Genomic DNA, 20,772 nt, shown 5'->3' with positions numbered 1-20,772 from the left:
CATCCTTGATTTTTTACTTCTTCTCCAATAAATCCCATAAATTGTTGGCCGAGTCCTTCGGACTATACACTTCATAAAATGTATTGTCCAATCCATTTAGAATGTAGTGTTTGCATAGAAAATCCGAGTGTTTCTATGCGTCCAATACAATAATCGACTCAAGATTATTTTTCCATCTTGTATCGCAGGAGTGGTCTCTCTTAAGAACTTTGCCAAATTCAAAGTAGTAAGATAGAGCATCTTTTGTTGCTATCTTTTGAAATTAACACCTCCAACTTTTTCGATTTTCCCCCATTTGGGATATAAGAGTTTGATATTGGTATAGTCAAAAGCGGAATCACATGGCTCGTACCATTCGTTGCTTCATTTGATGTAGTCTCAACGATATTAATTTCTATCACATAAATAGAAGTTCAACGTACATAATGAATGAGAGGAATAGAGCGTGAATGCTTATTCCAGAGATGAAGAGAACAGACAACCGCACAATTTATCTTCTGATTGTTGGAATGATGCGTAAGAAAATAGTTGTTTGTCAATATACAAAATAATGGCAAGTCTAATTCGCAGGAGCGTAATTAATTTATGTAAATTAGAAACAAAAAAAAATGAAGGAGAATGAAAACAAAATGAGGAAAAGAAATTCGAGGCAAGTGATTAATACTTTTTCCTTAAGACAAATTTGAACTGAACAGTGCTAACGGATTACAATACTTGTCTTCCAATAAACAACGGATACAACTTATGGTAGAAGTATTTCAAACCACAAGTAACAGCAAATTCGAATGAAATTATTTTTTCTCCCTACAAAAATTAATTTTGAAATGATTTTTGGAAAGTTTTTACAAGATATTTTAATATAATGCTCTCTGCAAAGTAATATTGGATACATAATAGACGTTTGAAGGATCCTATTTATAAAAGGTGAGAGGTTGTGAGTGAAGAAATACATCCAAAAACTCAGCAACTTTCAAGAAGGATGCACCCCTTTTTGTCGCTAGCCTCTTGCTTGAGTACTAATGACGTATTTTCAACAGAAACTTTTAGCTTGACAGTCACTAGTCTGTCGCTCAAGCAACAGTTTCGTCACTCGCTTGGCGCTAGTTTGCTGCTCAAGCGGCAGTGCTATATGATTTTTTTCTCTTTTTCTCCTCATTTTTCCTTTCAACTTTGGACCACAATTTCTTATTCATCCTAAATTGGTTTCGAGGTTTCTAATATGTTATGAAGATCTAATCGACGAATAAAACAAGTTAATCTATTTATTTTTATAATTTGATTATGGGATCAAATCTAAATATTTGGTCAAAGTTAACACAAAGTCACATATCAAATTTATACTTAACCCAAAATATTTAATCTTTAAACCAAATTCCAACATTAATTGATAAATTGAAACCAGAATTTGGCATCCTAATCCTAGTGTCATAAAATCATCTAAAAAATGATTTGAAATAGTTGTAACAATGGTCCATGGACACTAGGCTCCGTATGTCCCACTAGGTAAAGCCGGGCTTGGCCTATTGGTCAAGCTTGGACCGATTTGTTGAAGTAGACGAGTTAATGTTATAAACAAATAAATTATTGCAAGTACAAATTTTTAAAGAGGCGAACAAAATATTATTAATATTCGATTTGTTCCTCCATTTAACAGAGTGTTGACTCTTTCAAAGCCTCCAATCAATGATGGGGTGCTAATATTAGCTTCCATTGTTAATTCGTATCTTCTTCAATTAACCACAATAAATTAAACTAAATAATGAGGTGTAGGAATGGGACCATGTCATTTTATGCCATACTTAGTTTAAACACATATTCTTATTTTGAGAAGATTTTCCATTTTCTTTATAAATATTTGATTATCATGTTTCTAAAATATTAAATTATATAAAATAACGCTTTTGATTTAATTGTCGTTAATTTAAGAAAAGCATATCTATAATTTTCTTTTAGAATAATAGTAGAATTTTGAAATTGTGTTTATTTAGGCAAAGTACAATTAAAAACATTTCTTGTTTGAAAAATGATTTTTTTTTTTTGGAACATTTATTTCCTTTAATTGGTGCTTTAAGGTAATTTCTGAAATCATTCCACGTCAGAGGCGGATTCTTAATAATTGCAACCACTTAATTTTCTTTTACTTATAACCATCCCCTCCTCTCTACATGAATCTCATGTAAAATCACTTAGACTTCCCCATTTGACTAATCATAGTTTTTTAGGTCCACCATATTATAATCTAGGAAGCAATCAACAATAAATTTCTTGACCACTAACATCCTCATTTTTATATTGTCATTCTAGACTCTCACAACTATTTAGTAGTCATTTTTATCGTACTATACACGTTGTATAGTGAATCTGTCATACTGTTCATAACATAATCGTGGGATAGAAAATCAGAATGTAGCCAAGCATTAAATACACCAATAGCTTCAATATCTCACTCATAACACGACTTGACAATTTAATCACAGTCTAATTTCCAATAGCAACACCGATATAGGTTGCTTCAGTTGTATATCTTAAAAACCAAACAAATCTTAACGAAGATTAAAAATTACCATATGTTTATTATTATTATTTTTTAAAAAGTAAGTTTTTAAATTTATTAGTATGATGTCACAGAATATAACAACATATTATAGTGAACCAAGAACAAAACAGAAAATTAAAAATACTAAAGGGAAAATTAGCAAATCGAGTCCTATGTAAATGTTTCCTTGTTCCTCCACCATAAGTGCTTAAAATTTCGTTCGAGAATCTACTTTTTAGGATACAATGGAGAAACTAATAAAATCTGAGCACATCAATTTACTACTCCGACAAACAAAATTTGTACCATAAACCACCACCAAAACTTACATAGAAGCTGAAAAATTTTTGGACAGACGAACTAAAAAAAAAAATTATATCCAGATAACAAAGGGACCTTGATGTGTGGAACAGAGAAAAGTTTATAGGCTCTACCCCATTAATGGTGAGTTAAATTCATCCATTAGTCAACCATTTATAACCAATCAAATGGTTATAACTACAGCATCAGCATTTTCAAGGGTTATAAAAGTTGGAAGGCAAATTTAAAAATAAATAAATATGGACAGTCCAAAGGACCATTTCATTTTAACATTCATTCTTGATGTACAATGTCTGAGACAAATTGTTGACGCTATACCATTGGAAAGTTTAAAAACAATTTCTCTTCCCATCCAACACTTTTTTGTCAATTACCAATATTATCAACAATGTTGAGGAAAACGTTGTACAAATGACATTTCCTCATATACATAGATGGCACTTGCACACAAAGTCAATGGTCCGATGTACTGATACAGTCCATGATTTGTCCGTTGCATGCACACATGGAGAGAGTGCCTAAACTCCACATGATTACAATTTTTGAAAGTATTTACCATATATATACACACTAGTTATTGCCTCATCTATTTTTTTTTATGTAGGATAGACTATACTAATTTGTTAATCCAACACATACATCTTTTCAATGAGTCATTTTTAACTCCAATATCTAATTCACCAGAGCATCATTTTGACAATTAAATATACGATATCGATGTTCGGACGAAGACAGACACAAATCTACTTCCATCGTTCAAAAAGAAAAAAACAGACCCCACTCAAAAATATGTCAAAACAGCTCCACACATAAAGCCATTTTTCCAACATATACAACCCATATACAGTCCCTCAAGTTGCTTAACCCAAGCGTCTATGTAGAAAATATGTCACTTTTGGCCTTGAACAGAAGTGGATTTGCTACTTCTAATGTTAAAATTCGAAAATCTTATGTTTTCAATATTACTACAAATTACAATATCGTAAACGAATTCAGTAACAATCATCAATCCAGAGAAATAAAGTTCCAAAAAAAACATGGTTTCAAGGCATTGACGAAGGTAACACGAAACAGATAAACCACAAATCTTATGTTAATATCTGCTACAAACATAATATCCTAGTCCTACACAACAAACCAACAAAGTTTCTAAAATTGAGGCTTAATTGAGTTTTTGTTCATTCTCCATATTATCATCATTTAGGACACCAACGAAAACAAATTCAGAAGAACTAATAATCTCAGGGCGAAATTCAAACTGAACGAGCCAGCTTCAACCAGGATGGGTGGAAATATTGTTTCTTCCAATTGAAAACACTTAATATTCTATTGGATCTTGACATCACCTTAAATTGAAGTTTAGAGTCGTTAATAGTTTTAAACACATTCTAGCAGTCAAAAACTGCTAAGGGCGCCGCTTACGATCATCATCTTCCTCGTCGTCAGAATCACCACGCTCGCGAAATCGTGGATTTTTCTCCTGTAAAGCAAATCAAAATTAATCTATGACTATTTACGATGTAGAATGGAAAACGTCAACATACAATAAGACAGTACATCCCCTTGTTTTCCATCCATCCTTGTATCCTTTTCTATCATCTACCTTTTTCATGTAGGGGAGGGGTTAAAACACTTTTGAGCGGGCAAACATATTATGCATAATTTAAAAAAATCAACATTTCTACATATATTTCTAAAAAAATTAAAATGTTGTGAGGTGGTTGCCCGGTCGCCACCCCCGCCCCTACTTTGCCTCTGCATCCACGACCCCATTTTTTTATTCTTTGAGGAGAGTGGAAGTAGAATACATTAAAAAGGAGAGAGGCAGAACGATGCAGGTCAGAGAGTGGGAGTAGAATACATTAAAAAGGAGAGAGGCAAAACGATGCAGGTCAAAAATAATTCCTGACCAAAACTTACCGGTCTGGAATCATGATCTGAGGTTCTTCGTGATTCATAGTCTGAATTCCTCTTTGAGAAGTCTGATCCACGATGGTCATCATCTCTGTATCGCTTACGATGGTAATCTGTTTGCTCAAAGTCAGAGATTCAGTAATGAATTTTACCAGCAAAAAAATCAGAATCATAAAAAGGGAATAGCATATACTCTAAATAATTCATAATACCTCTGCCATGTCGACGAGAGCCCCCATAATCTTGATTACCACCGTGTCTACCATCTACAATAGTAGTAGGTCAGGTTGCAGAACAGAAAATAGGTTAAAAAAGTGATTATTGTATACACGAATAATAGATCCATTGTCTCAATAGCTCAGTCGATAACTTCGTAGGCAAAGTCTTGTCAAACAGTAGAGGCAGTAATGGTTAGGTACCCAAATTCTTCTTCATTCCCAAACAGAAATCACTAGCTATTCTCAAACCTTATCGGGCGCCCTACAGGGTTTTAACCGTATTTCCCTTCCATGTCAACTCTCACGAACAAAAGAAAAATAGACCACAAGATCAAAAAAAAAAAAAAAAAAAAAAAAAAAAGAGTAATATAAATTCGCTACTGAAATAGAAAATATAGAAATAAATTAACACGAAAAATTGTTCTTCAAAAAGTTCAACCACTGAATCATTTACTATGCAGCATCGATTGCCCAGCAAAATTAGCAAGTTCATTTTTGTAGTTAATATCCCTATCGCACTGACACTTCAAATAGCGCAGCGTGTTCGTGTCCAACACGTGTCGAATACTGACACTTCGGCCACTCTATCATCATCATTTTTCTTTTTTATTGAAAATATTCTATATTTTTAACTCAAAATTATTTATAAATAACAAATAGTACTCATATTTAAAAAATTTCAACAAAAAAATTAATAACAGATATAAAACTAAATTTATAATATAAATGAAAATTTTTAAAGAAATTAGTCAACGTAATGACAATGTATCATGTCAGTACTTTTTAAAAAATCGCGTGTCCGTGTAGGTACATGAGGTTAATAAGCCAACTTTAGTAGAGCTTAAAAGCCAAGCAATTTAGCGAGTGATAGTGACATCACGCATAATTAACAAGATCTAGTGAAAGGAAATATGGACGCATCACAAAAACATACATGAACATGAGGAATATCATCACCATGTATAAGGTTTAAAAACTATAAAAATACATAAACAGCTATGAAGTTGGAAGTCAGGACTGACTATATATAATGCTTCCCCATGATATCTTAAACAAAATTAATATATCACTAAACCAATATTTTTACAAGATTTCTTGTAGATCTTAAAGAATCATAAGGCCAAAGCTGCGCAAGTGAAGTACGTCTTAAATGAAGTCAAAGTTATTTACAGGCCTGGTGTCTGAACAAACATGGAATTAAGCATGAAGTAGCATTTGACTTACACTGAGGAACCATAACAGGTGGGAATGAGCCTAATGATCCAGCACCATAATCCACTAGCTGCCTCTGTGCTTCCAACTCTTTCTGAACTAATTTACCGTAACCACCTCTACGTGTTATTAGTTGAGGAAATTGAGAGCATACGTTTTCCTACTGAAGGTGCAATTACTCAAATTATATTGAAAAATAAGGAATGAAAATACTATGCCTTTATTTGAGCCCCATTCTTTGAAAAAAAAATAAAAAAATTCTTAAACAGTATTTTCAAATCATTTCAACCACATATTTTTCAATAAAATAATATTATACGCAAACCTAAAATTTTTTCTTATTTTTTAACCACATTTTCCATCAATACACTATTTAAAAATTCATTCTTACAAAAAGAATGGGGCTCAAACAAGTACTATATATAGCATCCAGCATAATGTTCTCTTTCCCCATATTCCCAAAAGATATAAATATCATGCAATGGGCAAAAAACAGGTGATGATAAATCAACAGTATGGACTCAGAAATGGCCGATTATCAATTGCACAACCCATCATTCATACATTAACTTGACATCAAGTCATTAATTAACAATTCCGATCAAAAGACTCTATGTAAGACAGTGGGCTGAATGTCTGTTATACTCTGATGCACTTGAGCCTCCTTAACAAATAACAATTACCATGGAAAAACCAAATGACAGACGTACATGTGCATATATTCCTCCAGGATCGACACAGAATATCAAAGCTATAAAAATCATAAGTATTACAAGTGTAAGTGACATAAGAAGGATATCTGGATCATAATCAGTACGATACTCATCCCGAACCTGAAAAACCAAAAAAAAAAAAAAAAAAAGCATGAATTAGATGAAGTCCTATATTTAGAGAAGAGCATGAAATTTTACATGCATCACCTGCCCACCACTTTTACCACGGCCCCATTGCCTGCCTTCTTGAAACCCCCAATCAAAATCAACACGAATAGGGCGATCATCAAGAATTGTCCCACTGATGTACTTGACAGAATCTTCAGTATCTTCTCTTGAGTAGTACCTGATAAGACCAAGTTTGTAAAGCTATGTGCAGCAACCAACCATTTCTGCCTTATCCTTTCTCAAAAGAAATTCTAACAATTTTTAAGGTACTCAGATAAGACCAAGTTTGTAAAGCTATGTGCAGCAACCAACCATTTTCACCTTATCTTTTCTCAAAAGAAATTATAACAATATTTAAGGTACTCAGATGACAGTAACTGTCAAATAAAGTGAATAATACTCAATAAGACTCCATGCCCCTCAATGTGAGAGGTTCTCTCATTATATAGAACCAAATCAAACTAAATATGGTAAAAACAATCTATCTATTTATGGTACAATTATAATTGTGATATGGCTGTAATCTTCAATGATCATCGTAATCTTTATTTAACCTCATTAACAGTAACATCTATACAGTAGCTTGCCGGGAGATGCAAGTAGTTCAGCCAGATTTGCTTAGTGACAAGGATAATAAAACTGTAGAAATATAAAGCATTTCTCTGAATCATCTACGTTTCTCTGCCATAAAACAACACAAAAATAATCATTGCAAAGGAACAAACCTCAGCTTACAAGTAAAACCCATAAGAAACTACCGCTAAAACTACCAACAACAGTGATCAAAAGATTTATAGCATAATAGTTTTTGGTTACATTTTGTACACTAGATTAAGCCATATAAGGAATTTAGTATACAATTATAATGTGTAATACACTGTCGATGGTATTACGGAGGTTTAAGGAGGATAACATTCTCTAATATTTCATCCAAAAAATGTCATTTGCACTACAATCTGCATAACATAATACAGATGTTGGAGGTGGCTTTAGGCCGGATAAGAAAAGCTATAGTCTATGACATTTTTTGAATGAGAAATCAAATAATACAATCCACTTTAATTCAACCCTCATACCCTCTACCTAGAAATTTCCATTATTATTTTATATTAAGGTCTTCAAATGATTCAATGTGGTGCGCCAAACACGACGTTTAAATTGCATTTTTATTGCTGAGAGAAAAGAAAAGAGGAAACTATAAAAAGAAAATGCTAAGCTATTAGGAAAACACTTAGTTAAAATGCTAGAAGAGCTTACAATATGAAGCAGAAGCCACAAGGGGTTTTCGTATTCTTATCCAGACCCATTATTATCTTTTTAATCTCTCCTGCTCGAGAGAATAGCTCATAAACTTGTTCCTCTGTCGTGTAAAACGACATGTTCCCCACATAAACTGTTGTAGACGCTTGCAGTGCATCATCAAACTCTTCTTGTGTCCCAGAAAACCTTCTATCCCTGTATACCGAAATCTTACTTGGATCCTAACATTGATTAAAAACGATCAGAAAAGATTATTTAGAGAAAGAAACCCAAAATTCAAATAAGGGGTCTCTTTAGTCAAAAAGGAAGCTGGTCGTGAATCTTTGGGTCTTCATTTTAACACAAAATTCTTGTCTAATCACACTATAGGTTTCAAGTGATCCTTAGCCAATCAAATGGCATCTGTAATCCTAGGAAATTTATAACTTATAAATTAGTTAAAAAATCTGTTTGAAAATTCCAATTATTTTTCACCGTTTTGTCAGCATTTTCTACTTGCTTTCAAACATATTATTGACGAAATAGACTCACAACATAAGAAATGCACCAACTTTAAAGCATAGGAAGCAGCGTATAAATGTTGTACTAGATGCTTTACAGCTTGAACATTTTCGCATCACAATAGCATTCCAAATATATCAGTGTGTGTGTATGTATGAGTATGTGAACTGAGAAGAAAGTAAAAGGAAATTCAATTCAACGACTAAAGGTAAAACAGGAATATACACAATTATTGGAGAATCATATTTCTTTTCCCAAAAAAATGAACAAAATTATACAAGAACCCTAAACAATCGATAATTTACCTTAAACAGAGAGGCCATTAGACTTTCTACTGTCAAAAATCAAGAAAATCCCAAGGGATTTAACAAAGGCATGAAAATTAAGAGAAAATAGCAGAAAGGGTATTGCCCCAATCGGGTTTTCAAACTTCGAGAAACTTGGTCCGGACTCCGGTCTCAAATACTAGGCGGGGCAGCTGCTTCGATTCGGGTTTTCTTACCCGGAGCCCATATTTTACAAAATTCATTTTTCCACAATTTATTTGTAATTATATATATATTTTTTCATAAAATAATTTTATGCATAAACTTAAAATTTTTCGTTTTTTAATTACATATTCTCCAAAAAATCACTATTTCAAAACACATTTTCTCCCAAAATTGATCTCAAACAGAAATATTAGGTGCATATTTGGTTCGATCCTAATATTAAGTGCATGTTTGGCCAAGCGTTTAAAATTTTACTTACAATAACTAAATAAGTTTATCTTAAATAAAATTTAGTTTATTGGTTGTAGTTGACAATAAGTAATTTATTAAAAGTAAATCTTAATTTTATTAGAAAATTAAGTAGCTTTTTCTACAAAAAAAATAATAATGTTTCTAAAAAAGGTTAGCATGAGTTCCAATTCCAAATAACACGATAAAATATCATACGCTAAGTAATAACAACTATGATCTATCAAGATCGTAAAAATTATCATTTCTATGTAGTATATATCCAATTTCTATGTAAGTTCTTACTCTTTTAAATCTATTCTCAAGATATAAGTTTATTTATTAAGGTAAATAAACAATTCAAAATTTATTAAAGCAACGCAAAATGTCACAATTTAAAGAAAAAGTAAATGTTGTATAAAAAATTTCTCCCTCTTTAGGGCAACAAGGATTTAATGATTTCACCATTCTGAATAAATGGAGGCTCGGCATAGTCTCATAGACCATGTAATGCTTTGTGTTTTATTCATGTTTTGAAAACTAAATAAGAGTCGAAAGGCTCAACCGGGATTAAACTGATTTTATAATAATCCTTCCCAATTTCATAACCGTTCACTTCAACCGCACTTCACAGTTGAGCTAACTGTGGTGAGTTCTTTATCTCACACTCACAAAATAGGAAGAAATTCAGCAGAGAGAATTATAATTAATTATGATTACTGTAATCCCACAATCCTCAGCGCTGAACCCCTTTCAATTATCCCAATTATATAACAGCAATTGCCTCTTCCAGTCTTCAATTTCCCCTATCAGGGTGAAATTCACCCTGAAACGACGTCGTTTTCACATTCAAGCCTCTTCTCTAGTCCTCCCACTTCTTCCGTTCCCAATTGACCAGGTAGCATATCGGAAGGGTTTTTTTTTTTTTTTTGTGTTTAAATTAAAATTGACTAGGTTATTTTATTTTTCGTGCTGGCTTGGGCGTGTTAGGCTAAGTATGTGGATAATGGTACCTTTTTTTTATTTGCTTTTTTTATTTTTTTGCAATTTAACTTTGAAGTCCGACAAATATTTGTAAGAATAGGGTTTTGATTTTGCTTTTCAGGTTAAAGAGTACGTTTTTGTCTTCCTTTTTCTATTCAGTTAAAATACTCTAAAAATATGTATTATGCAAATGGGAAAAATGAAAATTCGCCTAAACTTGCTATTATGTTGTAAATGTATATTAGGTATATATTTATAGTAATATTAACATAGACATACATGTGCACCAAGAAATCGTTTTGTGCATATGCATACTTAAACACTATGTGATATATCCATTATCTGTACGCCAGAAAGGGAAAAAGTACACATTTTTACATGTATGAGTATGATATTTCATAAGTTGGGAACTATTGAATATCTATGCACGTATGAATATTGAGACATTGAACTGCATAAAGGCTCATGAATATGAAATTTTAACTGGTTCATTTTATTATTTTAATTTAGCGTTTTAAGAGCACAAGCCACGGTGCAAAACAAAGACCAGAGTAATTTGTTGTGTGAATGTTTGTCATTGACTATTACCACAAAAAAATGTTTCGTATTCCATGTTCACATAGATGCCCAACTTTTCTTCCTGTCTATATTATTGTACTTGGCGATGTATCCTTCGAACAAAACATGAATTGCGTAATTTATATTCAGACGTATATGTGCATTTTTATCCGTATGGAGACTTCCGATGAAGGAAGAACAGCACAGTCTTAGGTGATTCATCAATGTTTACATATCTTGTCTCTATTTCTATAGGTGCTTGTTCCATCTGAGGCTAAAACGCTTCATCTTTATGAAGCGAGATATCTGGCGCTGCTGGAGGAGGTTAAAAAAAGCTTAATTTGTTTTCTTGTAACTACTTCTGTGCCTTGGTGATATTACTATCTTACTGTACTTTTCTTTGCGAAAATATTTTTGGATTAGAGGATGATCAATTCGTGTGCTGCATAAAAGTTGGACAGGAACAGGATAATACTCTTTAATATGGCACTTTACCATCTTTTGCAAGTTCACGTAGGGAGAACAGGTCAAAGCAGACAATGAGATAGACAGGTTTTGCAGCTCAGGTTAAGATGTAGTAAGTGGGAAGACGCATATTTTTAGTAACAGAAGTGACTGACAATGACTTATGAAGTTTGGGGTATTAGGCTTGAGAGATTATATATTGAGAATTATTTATTATTTTTTATTCTTTTGGCGGGCTGAAAATGTTAATTTGTAATCAATATGATGGATAAAAATACAGAAATACTATTGTTCATGTTTTATAGCATTACACTGCTCATTAAATCCAGCCATTTCTTAATTTTTTATCCTTCCCTCATTCTTTTAGAAGTTCTTGTTCCTTAGCTACATGCCTTTCGTCACCTCATATGGAAATTTCATTTCCTGACATTAGAATTTGATCGGACAGCTCTCAATTATGTCATCTTCTCAAGCACCTTAATCCACCTTCTTATTGAAAGTGGCACGTAAATTTTCAATAACCCTTTTATTTTGAGGCATACAGGCTCCTGGTTATCTTCTTGTTGATTCCTTCATTAAGAATTTTGGCAGACATTGAAATTATTTCTAAAATTTTGACTGCTATCCATTGGGTTCTAGAATCTTTTATTGTGATCAATGGAGCGTTTCCTTTATATTTTTACTATTTGGTTCTCCAATACAAGTATCAGCCTTGAAGCATCTCTCATGAGGTACCCACTTCATCTTTACCATAATCCTCATCGTTAATGACCTCTGGCCACCCTTAGCTTTCTCCTATCTTTGTTCCTGAAGAGCGACAAAAGATGAAGCATTTTCAAAGCGTCTGATACCTGGACCTCAAAACGGCTGAAATTCTTGACCTAATTACCTCCGTCGCTGATCGGTGTCTGGGTTCAGAAGCCTATCATCACCATCTTCTGTGGTCCTACTCTCCTTTATATTTTTTATTCCTAAATGCTGGAAGAGCAAATTTGAGATCTCTCTAAAATATAAAACCTGAAATTCTCTAGATATAGTAAGACTGTTATGCATGAAAGCCAGCCCATTATCTTCTATAACTAAATATGAACCTCTATACATCTAGGCATCTATAAAAGATGCATACATTCTTTTTTTATATCTTTTTTCTTCTGTAATTGCTGATATGAATGTCACATTTATGTCTTTCTCTTGTTCTTAATTATGCAGTCTTTATTTAAGAAGAAAAAGCTATTTGTACATTTTGTATTAGATCCCATCATGCTTAGTGAAACATTGGAGGAAGCATCATTTGCTGCTAGATATGGTTGCTTGGTCAAAATAGAGAAAGTAAGATTTTGTGCTTGAACATGTTTATATCATCAAAGAATTTAAGAAATCAATCTAAAATTCTCTCGCCTATCATGCAGGTTGAACAACTAGAAGTTGGAGCATTAGTCTCGATAAGGGGGGTTAGTCGTGTCAAAATATTGGAATTTAAACAGGCAAGTAAATAGTTATATAGTTCAAAAAACTTGGGGTTTTATACCATGACTTCTCTTGGTATTCCTTTTGTCGATAATTTTCATAGTCATGCGAGCACCATAATGTTTATGTGGCGTTCTTTCATACGTCGTGTTCTTATTTTATTGCAGTATAGTTCTTCATCTTTACTTTTAAGGAATGATAACGTGCAGGGGGCCAGGTTTTATAGCTTTTTCAACCCCTAAAGTTGGGGCGTTATAATACTTTGTGTGGTTGGAAATATAATGTAGATGCATTTATTTAGAAAGCAAGAAATATGGCAATTTTGTATCCTCTTCCAGACTAGTGTATGGTTAATCAGGGACTTTTGTAGAAGGTAGCGGAAGTCTTCTTAATTTAACAACTTGTTCTGAATTTTTTGATGTCTTTGATGTGGCTTAGATGCTAACAATTGTGTGATTCTGAATTTCTCCGAACACTTTTAAGACAGAAGTTTGGAGTTGAGACTGGTTTTAAATGGACAAAGTAATACAGGCACAGGTAAAGTGGTGATAAAATAGATAATTGTTAGTATAATTTAGTAATATGATCGATTGACTGAGTTAATTGCTTGTACATATGTGTACAAGCTTAAAATTTATCTTGAAATAAGTCTGTTGCTTCTGATTCTCTGTGGAATACTGAAATTGTTTGAATGTTGCTAATAACACCATTTTAGACATTCATACTCATCTTCATTTGTGCTTGAGTTGATATTTACTTGTCTAGGATAGTGGTGCAGATAAAAATTTGGTCAGCGAGGTGCTTACTTTTACTGTTTGGTTGAAGTTAATGGTATATACAACTTTAGTGGAGTAATTTAGCGGCTAAGGTAGGGTTGGACCTTTTGGATAAAAATATCTATTGCTTGAGCTAGTTGAAGAGAGAATTTTTTAACTGACCTGCATAACATTGTGGCATGGAAGTAGGGGCTGTGGGGATAGCTTGGGTGATGCAACAAACCAATGGCCTTCCAATGGCTTCTAGAACTTCGAAGTAAAATAATCAATTTGTGAGACCTTCTTGGGGCAACTAGGCATTATATGTCAGTGTAAACCTCCAAACAGGCTACCAACAGACAAACTACTAAATGTCTTAGGGAGGTCCAGTTTTTCATTTGATATTTTTAAAGGTTGTTTCATCCATTTTTATCAAGTATGTCCTGAAAACCTTGTTTTCTCTAACTTCTATTCTATCCTCATCGGATTTCTTCTGGTGAGATAGGTAAGCATGTTACTTTCCTGCCACATTCAATAGATATATGAAGTTTGTGCATCGAATTAGAATTCATTTGGTAGACCAAAATCAACACAGGAGTTTATATAAGACGTATATCTTCTGGATGTTGATTAATATTCCTTGACTGCAAATGAAACATTTCTGTAAGCAACTGAATTTATTTTATTTTATTTTATTTTTTTTGTGATCAAATTTTTTCATCTAGTCCTAACTTAGAAAATAGCTTGCAGGTAGAACCTCACTTGACAGGTGTATTCATACCACAGCAAGACGATGTTTCACTCGAAATTACAGAAGTGCATTCTAAAGTTTTGGAATTAAAAGAAGCTCTTCACAGTTTGAATAGATTGGAGATAAAGTTGAAGGTTCTCTCTCTTTCTCTCCCTCTCGCCCTCCCCCCTCCTTCTCTCTCTCTCTCTCTCTCTCTCTCCACGTATTTATATGGTCTGTATGTCTACACATTTTCCGTGCACGTCTTCATGCTCTGTGCCTTGTGTGTTTGTAAGTGCAGTGATGTGTGCATGGGGCTGCTTGTTCTCTCTGCTTACTGTCTTAAAACACTTGTCACTATTAACATGTCTGTTTGAAAAGTAGCTTTTCACTTCACAGGAAAACTTGTGGAGCAGGATTAAATGTTCTTTTGAGATTCTATGATTCCGATAATTGAATTGAATTTCAAATCTATAGATGGCGTTTCAGTTTATAGTTTACCCTGCGTCATTAGATCCATGATGCAGTTTACCACATAGGTGGCAGGAGATTTGGGACCTCTATAAGTTGCATTTGGGACTTCTAAGTTAGATTGGACCATTCATTTTGTGCCAATGGAAAATAAGCCCAAATATTTAATTTGGTGAATAAATATAGTGCGTCTCGCTTGCTGATCCTTCCATGTCTCATGACGTGGCTGGTGATTTCAGACAGCCATGGTGTTATTATTGGCGTAGTCTTACTGGATGTGTTCTGACAGTCTTAGATTGTGGAAGATATAGGTACAAGGACATTGCTACTAATAGAAGGAGATTGTACTATCCCACCTTGGTTGGATAAGAGATGTCTAACATATTATGTGACCATACTACTGTAGATTTCTAACTTATAGGTTAACTGAAGACGATTGCAATGAACAAAGAATAATCAAAAATAAGAGAGAGAGGAGAAGAGAGAAATAAGAGGAGGATTGAAGTTGTATTCAATATTCAAGGTGTGTATATTACAATCAAAGAGCCTCTTTATATAGAGTTTAATCTAGGATTAATAAGGAAAACTATGGTTTCCTCTATAAAGGAAACGAAACCGATTTTCTTAAATTCACTATAAAATGCAATAATAATCAATAAGAAAAATACTGTAAACTCCTAATTTATTTGATTTCTTCTGCGCCTAGAACATACTTCCCATGTTGCATCATTAACTTGGACAAGTCATTGGATTCGTCTATCTTGTTTGGGAGTCTTCTTCCACGGCCAGGGATGTAACACATGACATGCCTCTGAAATCATCTTATACCATCATTGATTTTGATTATGCAAACCTACTATGAACACTAATATTCTATATATATACATATTAAGCCCTTGTTTGATCCCCATTTTAGGAGGAAGAATGAATTTTTGAATAGTATATTGATTTGAAATATGCGGTTAAAAAATAAGGAAAAATTTTGTATTTGCGTGTAATATTATTTTATTAAAGAATGTGTGGTTGAAATAATGTAAAAAAAACTCTATTGAAAAATGCATTTTTTCAAAAGAATGAGACTCAGACAAGGGCTAATTAGAGAAAGTGCAGAAACTTGTGTGGCAAGCTATGCAATGTGAAGCTAAGTGAAGCAGACAGAATGCACTTTGGCCCTAAAACTATCACTGTATTTTAATTGTCTCCCCTCATTCTATAGAATCATTGCAGCACTTTCATAACACTCCCTTCATTTGAGGTGAATATGGCCAATATATTATGCCACTCCTTTTTCATGCTCAAAACCAACTTTTGGAATTGGCTAAGGCCCTAATCGAGCACCAACAGGAAACCTTAATGGGGCTGCAGTGAAAAGATCCTGTTTTCTTTTTAGGTTTGTAGATGGTTAATCATTGTGCTACCACTGAAGGATCCTGTTATTCATTTTTTGTGGGGGAAGGCGTAAGGATTTTCATTGAGGTCCAATAGACAAGGCAAATGGCCTTTCTTCAGATTAACTCTTTTAAGATATTACCAAAAAGAATTACTTGAGTATAAATTACTCTATTGGTATGGGTTTATCTGGGAAGAGAGTATTTGCTTTTGGAAAATGGCCAGAATTTTGAAACTACCCAAAACAGAGAGAGAACAACCAAATGAAAACTAAGGAGGTGTTTCGTTTATCTATTTTTGTATCATAAGCATTTTTTTGGATGACACGATCATATTTACTTGATAGAGGATATTGCCTTCAGTTAATGGAGTTAATCAAACCTAAGCCGTTATGTTAACTTTTGTAGTCATTTAACAATAATAGGTCCCTCAGGAGGCATTGATGCAGACTCAGACAGCGAATTCTCTGATTTGGGCTGAAACGGCACTGGACCTGGAATGTGACAACGCTTTCATTCCGTCTGTGGCTGAGCGTGTTTCCTTTTCAGCACTTCAAGTGGTTTCAGGTAAATCGTCTAGTTTCATTTGTAAAATGTTTACTGTATTTTATTTGTTGGCTTTTAGTCTAGTCAAGTATTGGATATTGAGTTCCCTCTGGACCTTTGGAAATTACGTTTTAGTATTGAGCAGTCATCATTTTTACAGGTATGTCTGAAATTATTCATTCATAGACAAATAGGGGGTTAAAATCACACTGTAACTGAAATACGACGTTAACCGCATCTTCCTGTATTCTGCTTCAAGTTGAGATTATATTTACAGCGTGCATATGCTGCAATATGGAACAAGACTCAGTTCATTGTTGTAGTTTAATCCTAGTTTTCTTGTTTTATCTCCCTCTGATGGCAGGAGGAACTAAATCAGAATGGCTGAAGTTACAGAAAGAGAAGGTTAGAGCAATGGAAATGAAAGATACAGTAGAAAGACTGAACAAATCCATAGAATTGGTCAAAAATAATATCAACACGGTTGCAGCTAAGCTCGCCATTCAATCTATACGTTAGTCCATACACAATATTATAATAGACAAGATTTTAGCATTTTTCTTCGATGACAGCATACAGGTAGTAGTATCTGTTCCAGAGAAATATTTGGTCCCAAACGAAGCCAAATTGTAACGTGAATTGAATACTCGTTTAGTGATGCGATTCTGGAAGAGAAAGTCGTAATATAGTTGGACAAATTTCTAGTTTAGATATAGTGAACTTAGTTCGATGAATTTTACAATTTGGAGTGTGTATGACAATGATGAGATACCATCAAATTTCTTTACATTAATAGTGGTTGCAGTAATAGGGCTTTATAATCGACACGTCACGCAAAATTTGCAAACTCCCAAAATATTTCGAATTAGAGGTGTAAAATGAGTTGGTTCGGAATGACCAAGTACAATGTTGCCATACCCTGCGGAGGCTCGACCTAGATGTTTCACTATAAACACGTGTTTCGAATTGGCATGTTCACAAATAATTGTCTTGAATGAATTGAGAATAGAAAAGTCTCCAACGCGTTTTAAGTTACACCAGTGGAGTGTTATCTTACAAACGACCATTTCTAATGAGTATTTTTTTTTATCGGTAAATGTAAATATAATTGATCAAAAATGTTTTATATACAAGCATACCGGACATTTTCGGACGAATCAAAAGTCAATATCACATACAAGTACTCTGTGCATATCCGGGCAAGCAAAAATAAACATAGTGTAATAAGAATCAATGACCTGACACTAAAGACTTGAAATGGATTAAGACATTCGAATATAAAGAGAACATAACTTTGCATAAGTATGTCTTGATCTATCTCACAATACAATCTAAATTTGGTGAAAGGTCTTTAAAAATCTTTCTATTACGTATTAATCAAATGTAGTAGACAATGCTTGTAAGTGCAATCCTCTTAACCTTGCTAAGCAATGAAGTTCCTTGGGCCTCTTTTTTCAACCATTTAAGAGCGCTAGCTCTTTCTTCTTATGAGCATATTTGATTATAAGTAACAGTAAGTTAAATTTAGCCCCTGTTTGGCCTTCATTGATTTTTATTTCATTACATTTCATTTTTTTTTTCTTATTTTCAACCACACAAATTTTCATAAAATAATATTACACGTAAATTAAAAAATTTTTCTTTCTTTTCAACTACTCATTTTTCAAAAAAATACTATTCCACCTATTTTTATTTCAACAAAATGGGGTCAAACGGAGGCTTACTATTTAAGGTATTAGAAAATGAAGGATTAATGCGAGTACAAGTGAGGTCCCTACCGAGGCCAGCAACTTGTAACTAGATCACTCAAATGATTCATATTCCTCTACTTGAATTTGCGGCCCAAATTCTTCAAGCAGCAGATATTTCCATATAGATATTTTTCATGCACATGATCAGCCAGTTAAGCTGTTTGTCTACCACTTCAAAGTGAGAAATAAAGAAGGAAATTAAATGGGGTGGAGTTCAGCTCCTCCTGTGTTTTCAGCTTGGCCGGTTTACAAGCAGCATTATCGGGGGCGGCCGCCAGTATCCAGTGTCCCTCAGCTACACTTATCTGTACGTTTATTTAATTCCCGTTCTTATAGTCGACATTTATTGAGTCTTGGGTTCTATCTGTAAAACTCAAACGACTAGCTCAGGCTGTTATATGTTGATTATTGTTTTCATAACTACGAGATCGTGGGATTTTAGACTTAACGAACACGAACTTAATTCAAAATTCCAAGAAATGACTCATATCTTATCAGACTATAAAACTTCAGTTATTATGCAGAGATGCAAGTTTGATCCTGGGAGACATTGGATATCTTTTCCAAAGGGCAAAACCAATAAATTCGAAGTATCTTGTAGCCAAGTCGAAGTCGAAGAGAGCTTAAGCGATGAAGCTTGTGAACTCGTGAATGGGACAGAACTTATAATCGGAGAAGGAGATGAAAGTATAAGTGCACATCTTTTCCAAGCAGTGAAGAACAATAATGCAACTGGAATATTGTTACTGTCTGATATTTATGGGTTTGAAGAATCGTCCACTAAAGATTTTGCGTATCGCGTTGCTTGCAATGGCTACAAGTACGTATGATCTTAAATTTCATATATATGATCTTATGGCAGGTTTTGGTATAGTAGTCGTAGATTAGACAATATTAAAGTATAAAAAGAAGTAAGCTCTTTTCTATTTTACTGGCGAGACCTCTGCGGTATTGCTTACCAAACATATCCTTAAATTTTTTTCTTTTTATTTGAGTTATTCTTTCTATAGAAGGACGAAAAATAAGCATTGCCTTAGAAATTCTGCACTCAGCGGACAAAAACATCATAAGACCTTCGAAAATAGTTGAGAATTGGAGTATCGGAAGAACAAGAACACATAATCCTATAAACACAACCTAACAATTTCTGATTCTTATCTTCTAAAAACGCAGTGTTCTAGTTCCAGATTTGTTTCATGGCGATCCATGGACAAAAGACAAGCCTATGTCATATATCGAACAGTGGCTTGCCAAGCAAAACCGACAACGAGTAGCAAAAGATGTATTTGCATCAGCTAAATGGATGATGAATGAATTTGCAGCTGTCGGAATCTCAAAGAAGCTTGGAATCATCGGGTTTTGCTTTGGGGGCGGTCGAGTTGTAGATATTCTAAGCCATGACCAGGATACGTGTTTTGGTGTGGGGGTATCGTTTTATGGTACGAGGATTGAATCATCTGCTGCTAGCAATATAAAGGTGCCTTTATTACTAATTGCAGGAGACAGTGACCCCCTTTGTCCTATCGATGTTTTAGAAGATATCGAAAAGAGGAATAAGGAATCGAAAATGGTGGTTTTTAGGGGAAGGGATCATGGTTTTGCTCATAGGCCTCAGACTCCTGAAGAAGATGAAGATGCAGAAGAGGCTTTCAAGATCATGAGAGATTGGCTGCATGATGGCTTGTTGGTGCAAAATTGAGATGTACACAATTGGCACATTCAGTAAAATGGATTGAAAGTGCTGGATAGTATTATGAAAGAAAGAGAAGTTAATATTTAATTCACGTTCTATTTCTTACTTTGTACTAAGCATGTGCAACATAATTATGACTAGAATGTTTATGTTCTTTGGTTTTTGTGCACTTGTTCTCGTGCCAATGGAGCATTCTACAATGTTATACACGTAAGGGTCAGGCATCTCGTTGATCTTGATTTGGAATATGTACTAAGCATACTTGATGATAGAGGTCCATAATCGTCTCTGCCATTAATGAAAGAATAACAAAGATTGACTTCAGTCCTGGATTCCATTTAACGATATGTGATTTGATGTTGCACCCAAATAAATTTAAATTGTCTAGTGTAAAATTAGCAA

General features: G+C 33.8%; 3 protein-coding genes across 5 annotated transcripts; 2 read left to right on the top strand and 1 right to left on the bottom strand.

Annotated features, from left to right (window-relative positions):
• Positions 1 to 3,876: 3,876 nt before the first annotated feature.
• On the bottom strand, positions 3,877 to 9,295 carry LOC111394403 (nuclear cap-binding protein subunit 2). Its single transcript, XM_023020207.1, has 8 exons — positions 9,149 to 9,295; positions 8,340 to 8,563; positions 7,122 to 7,260; positions 7,001 to 7,034; positions 6,214 to 6,324; positions 4,984 to 5,037; positions 4,778 to 4,884; positions 3,877 to 4,337 (listed from the first exon to the last, which is right to left on the bottom strand). Exons 1-8 carry the CDS (start codon positions 9,164 to 9,166, stop codon positions 4,263 to 4,265), a joined length of 762 nt encoding a protein of 253 aa, XP_022875975.1. The 5' UTR covers positions 9,167 to 9,295; the 3' UTR covers positions 3,877 to 4,262.
• Positions 9,296 to 10,149: 854 nt separating this feature from the next.
• Positions 10,150 to 17,734, top strand: LOC111394402. Of its 3 annotated transcripts, none has more exons than XM_023020203.1 (7): positions 10,150 to 10,460; positions 11,360 to 11,455; positions 12,779 to 12,898; positions 12,979 to 13,053; positions 14,542 to 14,676; positions 16,806 to 16,947; positions 17,291 to 17,734. In XM_023020203.1, the coding sequence occupies exons 1-7, from the start codon at positions 10,275 to 10,277 to the stop codon at positions 17,443 to 17,445; spliced, it is 909 nt and encodes a 302-aa protein (XP_022875971.1). In that variant the 5' UTR covers positions 10,150 to 10,274; the 3' UTR covers positions 17,446 to 17,734. The 3 variants fall into 3 exon arrangements, with proteins under 3 accessions (XP_022875971.1, XP_022875974.1, XP_022875972.1); XM_023020204.1 differs by having other exon boundaries at positions 10,155 to 10,460; positions 11,360 to 11,428; XM_023020206.1 differs by lacking the exon at positions 12,779 to 12,898 and having other exon boundaries at positions 10,154 to 10,460; positions 11,360 to 11,428.
• Positions 17,735 to 18,725: 991 nt separating this feature from the next.
• On the top strand, positions 18,726 to 20,541 carry LOC111394401 (carboxymethylenebutenolidase homolog). The gene is made up of 3 exons (XM_023020202.1): positions 18,726 to 18,984; positions 19,202 to 19,497; positions 19,851 to 20,541. The coding sequence occupies exons 1-3, from the start codon at positions 18,880 to 18,882 to the stop codon at positions 20,374 to 20,376; spliced, it is 927 nt and encodes a 308-aa protein (XP_022875970.1). The 5' UTR covers positions 18,726 to 18,879; the 3' UTR covers positions 20,377 to 20,541.
• The last annotated feature ends 231 nt before the right edge of the window (positions 20,542 to 20,772 follow it).

This window comes from Olea europaea, chromosome 5 (genome assembly GCF_002742605.1).
Source record: "Olea europaea var. sylvestris chromosome 5, O_europaea_v1, whole genome shotgun sequence".
Lineage (NCBI taxonomy): Eukaryota > Viridiplantae > Streptophyta > Magnoliopsida > Lamiales > Oleaceae > Olea > Olea europaea.
The sequence above is the reverse complement of the archived record's forward strand: the minus strand, read 5'-3'. Positions and strand labels throughout refer to the sequence as shown.